The sequence below is a fragment of the Mytilus galloprovincialis genome, chromosome 13, assembly GCF_965363235.1.
Source record: "Mytilus galloprovincialis chromosome 13, xbMytGall1.hap1.1, whole genome shotgun sequence".
NCBI classification, from domain to species: Eukaryota; Metazoa; Mollusca; class Bivalvia; order Mytilida; family Mytilidae; genus Mytilus; species Mytilus galloprovincialis.
The window spans coordinates 82,939-94,978 of record NC_134850.1 but is presented as its reverse complement, the minus strand read 5'-3'; the positions used below and the strand labels follow the sequence as shown (position 1 = coordinate 94,978).

General features: G+C 32.0%; 1 protein-coding gene across 1 annotated transcript in view; it reads left to right on the top strand.

Annotated features, from left to right (window-relative positions):
• LOC143056641 (high affinity cationic amino acid transporter 1-like) overlaps positions 1-11,792 on the top strand; it is a 49,439-nt gene extending 37,647 nt beyond the window's left edge. The window contains exons 4-8 of the mRNA XM_076229799.1: positions 3,328-3,523; positions 4,989-5,103; positions 6,381-6,518; positions 8,469-9,630; positions 11,405-11,792. Of these exons, the coding sequence (XP_076085914.1) occupies positions 3,328-3,523; positions 4,989-5,103; positions 6,381-6,518; positions 8,469-9,630; positions 11,405-11,517 (1,724 nt within the window). The 3' untranslated portion in view covers positions 11,518-11,792. The remainder of the gene's footprint in view (positions 1-3,327; positions 3,524-4,988; positions 5,104-6,380; positions 6,519-8,468; positions 9,631-11,404) is intronic.
• The last annotated feature ends 248 nt before the right edge of the window (positions 11,793-12,040 follow it).

The window sequence follows — 12,040 nt, the reverse complement described above, 5'->3', positions numbered from 1 at the left end:
TTGGGTTATCAAAAGGACACAAATACTCCATAAATAATATTCAGGAAGGATCTATGAGTTTCAATGACTGCGAAGAGTAAATATAAGCACTTTTTAACAATTTAACTTACAAATATGCAAATGTTATGAATTAATTTTGTATCCAGGACTTTAAGTAAACTATGCATACTGTAAACTGTGAATTTATGCTGAGTCATCATATCTAAGGCCCAGGATTCTATCAATCTTCATTAAATATTTATAAAACTTCATATTTGAGTTAATTTCTTTAAAATCTGTGAAATAAAGCAAATTTGGTTAAATTCTGAATGTTCCCCTTTTTCACCCTATATAGGTTGCATTTCTGTAAATATTGACAATGCAATTTCCCATAGGAACTCCTTTTACAGCTAAAACTGTACCACTTTTACTATGAAGTTTTGAAAAAAATCTTATCCTAGAATTGAAAGTTCATTTGCACCACAATTTTTTTCAAAGGTAAAAATATAGGGCTGTGCGGCATATTTTCAACGTTTATATGCCCCGAACTTCTCAGAGTTGAAACTTACACTAATTTTCTTAACTACCCCTACCTCGAATGAAAGGTTACCACAGATTTCAATGTAAACAATATGCACGTGTTTATTTACTGGTAACATTCCCCAGTTCTGTCTCTGCGATATGGAACACAGAGAGCATAACTGGGAACCAGTATGTAAACAAAATTAATTTTCTATGAATATTCTATTTCTCCCCAAAAGAGGCGTGTTGTCAGAAACAGCTGTATTTACAAAGTGCAACCTATAGTATTTATTAAAATTTTGAAGATCTGGTATGATTGCCAATAGGACAATTCTCCAGACTACTATATTGTTCATTTTCCCTAGCTTTATACTTCCTAATTTATAGATTTCTTTTCATAACTTGTTTTTTGTTGTATCGTTTATGTTGATTGCTGATGTCTTTATGTCTAGTGTCAAAAGTTCCATAAATGCATGATCAGGACGAGAAGATATTTTCAATAGATACAATATGTACGTCCTGAAATAGAGTGTGTCCGGAATGAAGTTGGGGAATTTATTCTATGTGAAAACGAGAGTGTATTGGAAAGGGAATATAATTAAGCCTTACAAAAAGCTACCAACGGACCATTGAAAGAGCGTGACATTCTCATTCAACGAGGCATCGGATTAAACTTCCAAATTCTGACATGATGTGGTTGTGTACTTGTACATCCCGCAGTGCCAAATGAACGCTCCATTTCCGAAAAAGATTTTACTACCGGTCGGAGGAAAATCATATCCACTATATTTCTTGTCCTATTCACTGTCAGGGGTACAGTATCGCTTTTGACTATATTACGAAATATGGTGTTAAATGTTGAGTTATATGTTGCTATATATTCTTAACAAGTTATACATTTCTCTTTTTATTATCGTAAAACAGTGGTACCTTAAATATTTTTCCATTGTTGTATGAAACAAGTTCAGAAATTACACTATTAATTCCTACATTGTTTTACGTTGATTAAAAAATATGCAGATATGAATATGCATAATATTTTGAACATAAAAACTCTAAATATCATTTTTTGTGTCAACTTTTAAAAACCAAACACATGTTTTCCATTAGGATATGCATGACACACATGTGGATGCTTTTGCAGAAAATTTATAAATTTTAAGGTGATTAAACGCCAGTCTGACTGTGAACAGTAATAAACGAAGCATTCCATCAATTCATATATCATAGTTTAAAGTCACGTTGTCTCCGGCTGCAACAAAATGAGCAATAAAATATTGCCTAAAACTTCAATCAGGTTAATGGCGTATTCTAGTAATATTATCAGATGGAGGACTGTTTAACATCAACATATATATATATATATAACCTTAACACGGTCAAGTATTACGATGAATTTATCTTAACTAGCAAACTTGTGGTCTGATTTATCACGTACAAAACAATAAACCAAAAACTAAAACGACATACAACAACCGACAACCGCTGTTTTACAAGTTCCTGAATTTGGGAAAATTTTAAAAAAGAAAGTCACTTGGATGAGATCAAATTTTAATTAAACATGTTTAAACGAACTGTTCAACACGTGAATCCAAACGCATGTTATACCTATTTTACATTTACCAATTGATAAAAAAAAAGAACCGTTAAGAATTATAAGAAGATATACATGTACTTATGTAATAACCAATAGAACAAACCCGCGAAATCAAAATCGCGGACATTTAGAGCTTGGTTGAAAGTATGTAAAATTGTTGTTAGATAAAATTTTGTAATGGTCTAGAGAATTTAAGAAAAGGTATTAAAAGTCATAGGTACTTTCAGCCCTCTCACTTTTTTCCGAGGTCCGTTATGTTTTTGTTTTCTGTTAAATTCCATTATTTACGCGTTTATGTATACTATGAACATACGTATAACATAATAAATTGCATTTGCTATAAACTGTCAATTCTAAGTTTCTTTTCAATGGCGGTCATGCTATATTTTACAGACCCACTATATATTTTAGAAGTATAATCATAGTATACATGGAGATAAAATTTAATTGTCCTGTACCCGAGTACTCATATTAAGTTTAAATCCGGAAGTCCTGTCAATGACTTAAAAATGGGTCTAATGACGAAAACAATATCTGGACGCCATTATTTTCGTTTTTCTCCTGCAATAACCTAAACTGAATAATTAAAAGAATGGATGACAACTGTGCATGGTACCTATAGGACACAGAGGCATAAAGTTATATTAAAACATCATGTAATGTCATCAGAATTCCACATAAGACAGCTGTGGCGTTCCAGATTAAATACAAGCTCATACACTACAAGAACCCATTTGCTGTTTACAATACTGGACAGCGGGTTCTTTTCGCAGATAGAACAAAATCGCCAAATAAATTCAGCCAATTTAAAAGCATATATGCAAGGTATTGGTAAAGATTTTGAATCCGCAATAATATTTTCTATACCTTATTTGATGAAATAATAAAGTATTGCACCCGCGAAAATAATCAACTATGCGGTATATCTCATCAAAGCATGTACGACATTAGGCCACCGCAATGGGTAATCATATACTTCCATCAATTCAATACTATGGTTATTATGGAAAAAATAAACAGTTTATTCGTTTTCTTTTTAAAATTCGTATATATGATACTAACTATGATATGTGTAAATCAAAAAATACTAATAAAATACAAAACATGCATAGCTATAATGTACAAGTCATGCAAAGCTGCATGATTCAATCATATATGTTTGAAAGAGTGCTATTGTCGTTGAATGCGTTCTACATAGCCAACTACAGAAATAATTTCTTCTATTTCAGGTTTCTGTTATTCAGAGTTCACCACACGTCTACCACAGGCCGGGTCATCCTATGTTTTTGTATATGCCTCCTTGGGTGAGCTGTCCGCCTTTGTCATTGGTTGGAGTATGATACTAGAGAACATTGTCTTAGCTGCAGTAACTGCTAAAGCATGGGGTCAATATTTTGATGGATTACTAAATGGTACAATACATAGGTTCGTAACACTACATTTATTAACGAAATTGTTATCAAAATTTGAGTTGATACCTTTTTTTTAATTATCAAGTCATGTTAAATAAAGTAGAATGTAATCTGATACCGAAACAACATAAGTTGGAACTTGCAATAAAACATCCTTTGTTAATAGAATAAAACTAGCGTTCTGGATTAAGGTTCTAGTAAATCTAGAAAATCTTAGGAATTGATTGATTGCAATATCATCAAAGCTGCGATTGAATTATCATTTTTTGTTCAAAGTCTACAGGTCGAGTCATACTTTGAAGGTCATCAGGTCAAATAATAGATTGTCGTTTAGAGGTGTACATGTCGAATAACGTTTCCATAAGACATTGTCTGTAGTTCGAATCACGTTTCCATGAGACATCGTCTCCAGTTTATATCACGTTTCCATAAGACATCGTCTACCGTTCGAATCTCGTTTGCATGAGTCATCACCTACAATTCGAATCACGTTTTCAGAAGACATCGTCTGCAGTTCGAATTACGTTATCATATTAAGACATCGTCTGCAGTTAGAATCGCATTTCAATAAGACATCGTCTGTAGTTCGAATCAAGTTTCCATAAGAACATGCGTATAGGTTGGAAAGTCTAGTCCTTGATCTGAACATTCTTCAGAAAGACATAAATGCAGTCAAATACATTTAAAGTTTTAGTTTTACCAGTTTTACCAGCATATCAAACAATACTCACAATGAACAAAACACACGGGCGCACATATATCATATTGAATACTCTACTACACAATGTTATTACCTTGATACAAATGTACACCCGGTGTTTTTGGTGTTGACTATTGTTTCATCTAAAATTTAAGAAAACCCCTATGTATTACTTTAAAGTTATCAAAGGTACCAGGATTATAATTTAGTATGCCAGACGCGCGTTACGTCTACATGAGATTCATTAGTGACGCTCATATCAAAATATTTATAAAGCCAAACAAGTACAAAGTTGCAGAGCATTGATTATCCAAAATTTCAAAAAGTTGTGCCAAATACGGCTAAGGTAATTTATGCCTGGAATCAGAAAATCCTTAGTTTTCGAAAAATTCAAAGTTCTGTAAACAGGAAATTTATAAAAATGACCACATTATTGATGTAAATGCATCATAGATACCAGGATTGAAATTTTGTATCTTTGCCAGACGCGCGTTTCGTCTACAAAATACTCATCAGTGTAGCTCGAAAATAAGAAGTTAAAAAGACCAAATAAAATACGAAGTTGAGGAGCGTCGACACCATTTCCTAAGATGTTTGTGGAATACAGCTAAGGTAATCTATTCCCGAGGCAAACAAGCATTGGTATTTCTAAAATTCAAATGTTTGTGAACAGTTAATTTATAATTATGACCAATGATACAACACAAAACAAGACTTATTGGAATGAATTGTTGCACATGTTTTTCATCAAAGATATATTTTATTTTGTTGCTTTCAGTCATACCCTTGATCATTTACAATGGACGGGAGATGAATTTTTGACCGACTGTCCAGATATATTACCATGTGGTATCTTGTTTATAACTTCACTCCTGTTCCTATGTAACGCAAAGGTAACTATATTTTGTATTCAAAGTTTGTTGATACTATGGATTAATATTATTCGTTGGATATCAACTTTCGTGGATTTCGTAATAATCTGGATACCACAATTTCCAGTGTCCAACGAATTACACATTTTGTAATGTAGTATATGTAGACTTTGACAATATCACGATATCAAACATTCCTGATGAGCAAGTTTTCCTCAATCCAAGAAAGTTGGTAATTATGTGAATATCAATAAACTAAAAAATGTAATTCACATCATGGCAATACAAAACGACAAAAATAAAACATATATATATAAATCTTTAGATAATACACTGTAGCTAAGACCACCGATTAATGGATCCACGATGTTAGTTATATTTTTTAATCAGTCTGTGATGCATGTTTACACGGGTTGTCACATTAACATATAATAGATGTCTTTGTTTATTATAGTAGGTTGTTAACAGAACGGAATTATAAACAAGTGTCATACAATTGGAAGGTATAACAAGCGATAAATCAGGTTAAACCGACTATTGCCGAAGCAAAATGATTGTACCAAGTCAGGAATATTAACAGTTTTTTTTCACTTGATCCACTTTTTAAAGCACTTAATTTTGTCAGTTTGTTCATATGAATATACATTACAGTTATGAGTTTCTGTAAAATTTTTTTAGTAAGAATAATCATTTTTTTATTATAATCAAACAAATACAACATGCATGAATAATTACTACAATTTTTGCTTTTGATTATCTTATAATAATAAAAGAGAGGCGACATATACCAAAAGCACTATAACTAGAAAGTAGAAAATAAATATTAAGTGATTTTAACTTTTTACTAAATGTCTTTTACTGTTAGGTCATGTAATGTCTAAATCACAATTTATGAAACTTGTAAAATCACCTACACTAATCAAGAAATGAAACGCGTAAACAGGAAGACACGCATTGGTTTTAAACATTACCCTGATCACGAAAACGATTCTTGAACAATTCATTTATTCCTTGACAACTTTCATAAACTCCTAATAGATCAAAAGTGAAAGAGAACGATATACCTTTTTTGCTCTTTTATTCTTGTACGTGATCACGAAGAATGTTATATTCATTCTTTTACATATTCTGTAAACAAACAGATTATCAATGGTGTTTAGGGAGACTTAATGAACAGTGACACACAGTTGTTTAGTTCTGTAGTATCTTTGAAGAGTTGTATCATAAGCAATCATACCACATCTTCATATATCAAGAGACAAGACATTTTATTATGCACATTTCTTTTATTATTTTAGGCGTCCACACTGTTATCCTTTATCCTAACTACAATGAATGGATTAGTCATTATTTGCATTATATGTGTTGGTATCTTCCATGTGCGACATGAGAATTGGACGGACCCACCAGGCTTTTTCCCGTTTGGTTTGACAGGGGTACGTATCTTAAAGTTACAATTTATACTTTTTTAAAACAAACTTTATGTTTATTTATCAATAAAGTTAGGCTCAAGACCGCCATTCGAGTAAGTAAATGACGATTCATTTGCTGGTATTGTTTCATGCTAAAGCAAAACAATGAAACATGCGACCAAGGATTAGTTCTGGTATCTATGATGAGTTTATTTTCAACCACCGGGTCGATGCCACTGCTGGTGGAGATTTATTTCCCCGAGGGTATGACAAGCCCAGTAGTCAGCACTTTTTGTTCTGACATGAATTATCATTGATATTGTTATATTTATAAATTTACTGTTTACAAAACTTTGAATTTTTTGAAATACTAAGGCTTTTCTACCTCAGGCATAGATTACCCTAGTTGTATTTGGCAACGCTTTCAGGAATTTTGGATCTCAATGCTCTTCAACTTCGTACTTTATTTGGCTTTTTTTTTTTTTTTTTTTTACTTTTTTGGATTCGAGCGTTACTGATGAGTCTTTTGTAGACGAAATTTTGGATTTCAATGCTCTTCATCTTCGTACTTTATTTGCCTTTTTTTTATTTTTTTGGATTCGAGTGTCACTGATGAGTCTTTTGTAGACCAAACGCGCGTCTGGCGTAAATATAAAATTTAAACCCGGTATCTATGATGACGTGTCATGTGTTAGTTTTCTGAAGTTGACTTTAGCATTATTTAAAAATTTGCTTATCAATATTCTTTGAATGATTTTATGTCATATGGTATATCTTGTATTTTAAATCATTTTATTATTACATACTAGGTACTCTTTTCGTGATCTGATGTAGTTGTAAACGGCATCAATTGAGATATCAACTGGATATAAACTCTTCCGTGTTTTGTACATTACAGTCAAAGTAAAAGATTCACTAAATAAATCCATTAATTAAATTACAGCCTGACATTTACGAGGAGATAATGTTGAAATCAGCTAAACGATTCTAGTAAGAGCAGATCATGTCATAATATGGTAAAGATTTATAGGTGCTGTTCTCAAGATAAGAAATAGCTGTCCATTGCCCTGCTTTCATTATTTTTATATTTGCCAGAGATAATTAATGAACGCATTTTTCACTTAAACATAATGTCAGTGTAATAACAAATTTAGAGACGTCGATCGATACATAAATAGGTTCAATTTATAACTTCAAAGAAAGATGGCATACGTAATAATTGATGAAATATCACGTGATTTCACAAAATGATACGACGTTGTGTTTTGGATTTATTCAATCCTTTATTAATGCTTTGAAATGTATTACTTATTTTATGATGGTTTTAAAAGAACGACAATACAAAGGCTACAACTATACGATAAAGACAAAATATATATTTTACACAAAACTTAACACTGAACAACGCACACACTATGATGAACAGAAAACATCGAACTACGAGTATGCTATTAGTTTCAAAATCTTTATTCTTCACATTTTGTGTGTATCAGAAATTGAGCAGTTTTTGATACTATCGAATCAAAACATATTATATAGAAACAAAGACTTTGAAGAATATCTGAATACAAAATTTAAAGCATCACAAAAAGATAGTAGTAAACGCGACTAGATTGTAAAACACTTATGGTGAATTCATTGATTTCTGTTCATCTAGTAGCATCGGTCATATTTTTATGACGACGGAAAATTTGATCAGTCATATTTATCGAATTTTCTAAATTCATGAACATTAATATTGCTTTCAAATGAGCAATACAGATGTCCACCAATTCTAGATTAATATTTGTTAAAAGTTTGTACGTACTAAATAAACATCATTAACAGAGCACTTGCCAGATAAACATACATAAAATTGAAGCATGTCCTTTTTCTCTCGTTCTAATCATTGTCTTTAGTTAGGATTATTATAAATGTAAATCTAATTTTAATCAATTATGACAATATATTTTAAAAATATTTTTCTATTGTCAGATAATAGCCGGTGCTGGAACACTTTTCTGTATTTTTACTGGAATAGACTCCATGTGTTCATCGAGCGAAGAGACAAGAGAACCAATTAAAACTGTTCCACGTGCAATCATAACTTCCAACATTCTGACGTTCGTTATAATATTATGTGTGACGTTGGCTGTCACATTGTCATATCCCTGGTATAATTTACAAGACAGTATTGCTATACCTACTGCTTATCAAGACAAAGGAGTAAATGGATCATTTTATGTTTTTGCGATTGGCGGATTATTAGGCCTAACCGCTGCCTTGATTAGCAGTATACATGGAATACCAAGATTGCTCTTTTCTATGAAAATGGATCGTTTATTATATCCGTGCTGCCTACTCAATCCCGACACTGGAGGAGTGTTTAAATTAACAATATTTCCTCTGTTAATAGCCTGTATATTGTCAATGTTTGTTACATTGAATATGTTAATACAAATGTTAGCATTGGGATCTTTGATTTCATACACTTGTGTAGCAGTATGTGTTTTACATGTCCGTTATCAACCAATACACGTTGGGCTTTTCCAGGAATATGAAGACTTAAATGAAGATAAATATTTTCAGAGCACAGATTTTGTATATCCAACTTTATTTAATCCAAAAACTAATAACGGCTTGAGTAAAACTTTCATTGAGAAATCCGAAAATGGATTTTACAACCGATTGTCAAAAGATACAAAAAATCAGTTGATTATGACCGACAAACCACGTGACAGCACGTATCACAAAATGGATAGTGTAATTAACGACACACCAAGTGGAAGTCAGAGTAGTCTGTTTCAAGTTCCTCCAGGAGTTGCCATAGAACCTTCAAATACAACGTCAATGACGTCATCAATAGCACTTATTGTCTTCATTATAGCAACAACTGTTTTTTCCTTCATAGTAATATTTGCTAGTAATTCATTGTTTACTGGTTCGTGGTGGGCGACTGCTTGCTTTTTAATTTCTGTGATAACATTAATTGTAACAACTATTGTCATCGTTAAGCAGCCGCAAAATCAAACCAATTTACTTTTTAAAACTCCGTATGTACCATTTGTGCCGTTGCTTGTGATTTTCATAAACATGTTAATGATGTCATCACTATCATATAAAGCTTGGTTACGATTCAGTATTTGGCTTTTTCTTGGTAAGTTTAACTCTCAATAAAGATACATATTTGGCAACAAACGCGCGATTTTTACGATTTTTTTTAAGGGGGAATAGGGGGATGGAATGCCACATTCTGCATTTTTCATCAAAAATAAAGATCACAGCCTGTTTATTTTAAAATGAATAATATCACCCCCTCCCTTTTTCCTCGCTTTCCGTTTTATCCATAAAAATCAAAAGTTATCCTACTTACCACTAAAATATTTCTTTAATATATTACTTTTTTACGAAGTTGCATTCTAAAAAGTCTTAAATGTGTACAACATTCATCTTTTACTTAAAAGGGTTCTTTTTTATCAAATTATTAGATTCATGATTTTATTTTTGAAGGGAAATGAAAAAAATGTGTTTTTACAATAACTTACATTTCTACTACTCCTTTAAGGCTATCTAAGTTTCTCAAATGTTTAGTCTTGCAAAATGTATTATTACTTTCTTGAAACGTCGTACAAGTCAGATAAAAAAAACAAAGGTAACAAAAGAAACAGGCCGGTAACAACCAGCCGAATAGTTTTTTTGCACTTATAGTCAGATCAAGGTCCTCGGCTATCGCCTCGGATCTTGACCTGACTACTCGTGCAGAAAAACTATCCGACAACGGTTGTTACCGGCCTGTTTCTTTGTTACCTTTGTATTTGATCCAATACTTAACTTTTTATTTTGCGTTTCTTCCAGTGAACCATGCGTCCAATCTAGTGATCATTGCATCTTAACATATGAACTTAGCATTCCAGCTAATTAATAATTTAGTGTTTTAGTTGGGTAATATTTTAATTTAACGTTTTAGCTAGAATACATTACATTATAGCTAAGCTAGTAAACGTTGCATTCCAGCTAGAATGCATTACGTTATAGCTAAGATAATAAGCATTGCGTTCCAGCTAGAACATGTAGAATACATGACATTAAAGCTAAGATAATAAACAACTCAGTCTAACTGGTGAATATTTTATCTAAAGAAAAACAGTTCTAGCAAATGAACATGTTGTTTTACGTCATTTGGTCATTAATGGGAAGTTGTCTCATTGGCAATAATACCACATGTTCTCATTTTCATATTGTGTTAATAAGTTAATGATCATTGCCTAAACCTAATTGCGGTTTAAATAATGAGCAACGTGGCCCAGCCAGTTAACATTGCGTTTTAACTAATGAAAATTGCTTTCAAACAAATGTCAAAAGTACATTTAGTTCGAGCAATATAACATGTATTAGTTTCGTGCTAACTTCTGTTAATTTTTGTACAAATACTAAATATTTCACTCATGATTATTGTTTTCTCACAAATGTTTATTGCGTTCTATCAAATAAACACTGCAATTTTTAAACAGTCTGAAGAAAGAAAAATACAGAATTCTGCATTGGTTTTTCCATCGAATAATTATAGAGCATGATGTGAAGCTATACATTGATCGTCTCTCAAAATTGATTGATTTTTCTTTGAATATCAATGAAGAGCACAAGTTATTGAACCCATCCAGCTCCCCGCCATAGACCAATATCGTAATAATTCGCCAATATAGCTCACTGTACGACCTTCACCAATGAGCAAAACCTATACCACCTAACAAGCTATATAATGCCCTGAAAAATGTAAAGCAATTCAAACGAGAAAAACTAACGGCTGATTTATGTTCAAACAATAAATGAAAAAAAGATTGACCAAAACGCAAAACTCGATTCAGCTGAAGTACAGGCTCTTGACTCGGGTATAGTTCATTTTTGTTTAAATCATGACTTTTTATTTTTAGGATTAATAGTTTATTTTATATATGGAATACGACACAGTACAGAAATTGAAATAGACGATCAAGAAGTCGTACTTTATGAAATAACTGACCAAGAAAGGACACCAATTAAGTGATTAGAAGTTGTAGTTTTCTACGTTTATAAGCAGAGATGGGACGAAGGGTCACAGAATAAGAAGAACATCGTTTAAATTTATTCTGAAATATCCAAAACAAGCTATGATACCTTAGCCGAAAAACAATGATTTATGATTATCATAAATTGAACTCATGTTTATTTTATTACAAAGTATGAATAAGATTGAGCAAATTAATTCAAATAAACAACATTAGTTGGGAGCATGGTTGTGTGAATATTTAAATAAACAATAAAAATTCATGAATAACCTGATACGTGTTCTAATTGTTATGTCGTCATATTACTTTTACATTGCTAATGATCCCTATTTTATTCAAATGAGGCGGTCTCGAGGAAGACTGAAGTGCGGGAGTTAGTAGCTTAGATTGTATGACATATATACATTGATAATGTCAGTTTCAGAGATTGTTTTGTTTGAGTCATTGTTTACGCCGTACAATTTATCCCTCCTCTTAGACAAGATACTTGTATCAACGTTAGCCTTTTATTTTATGAAACAT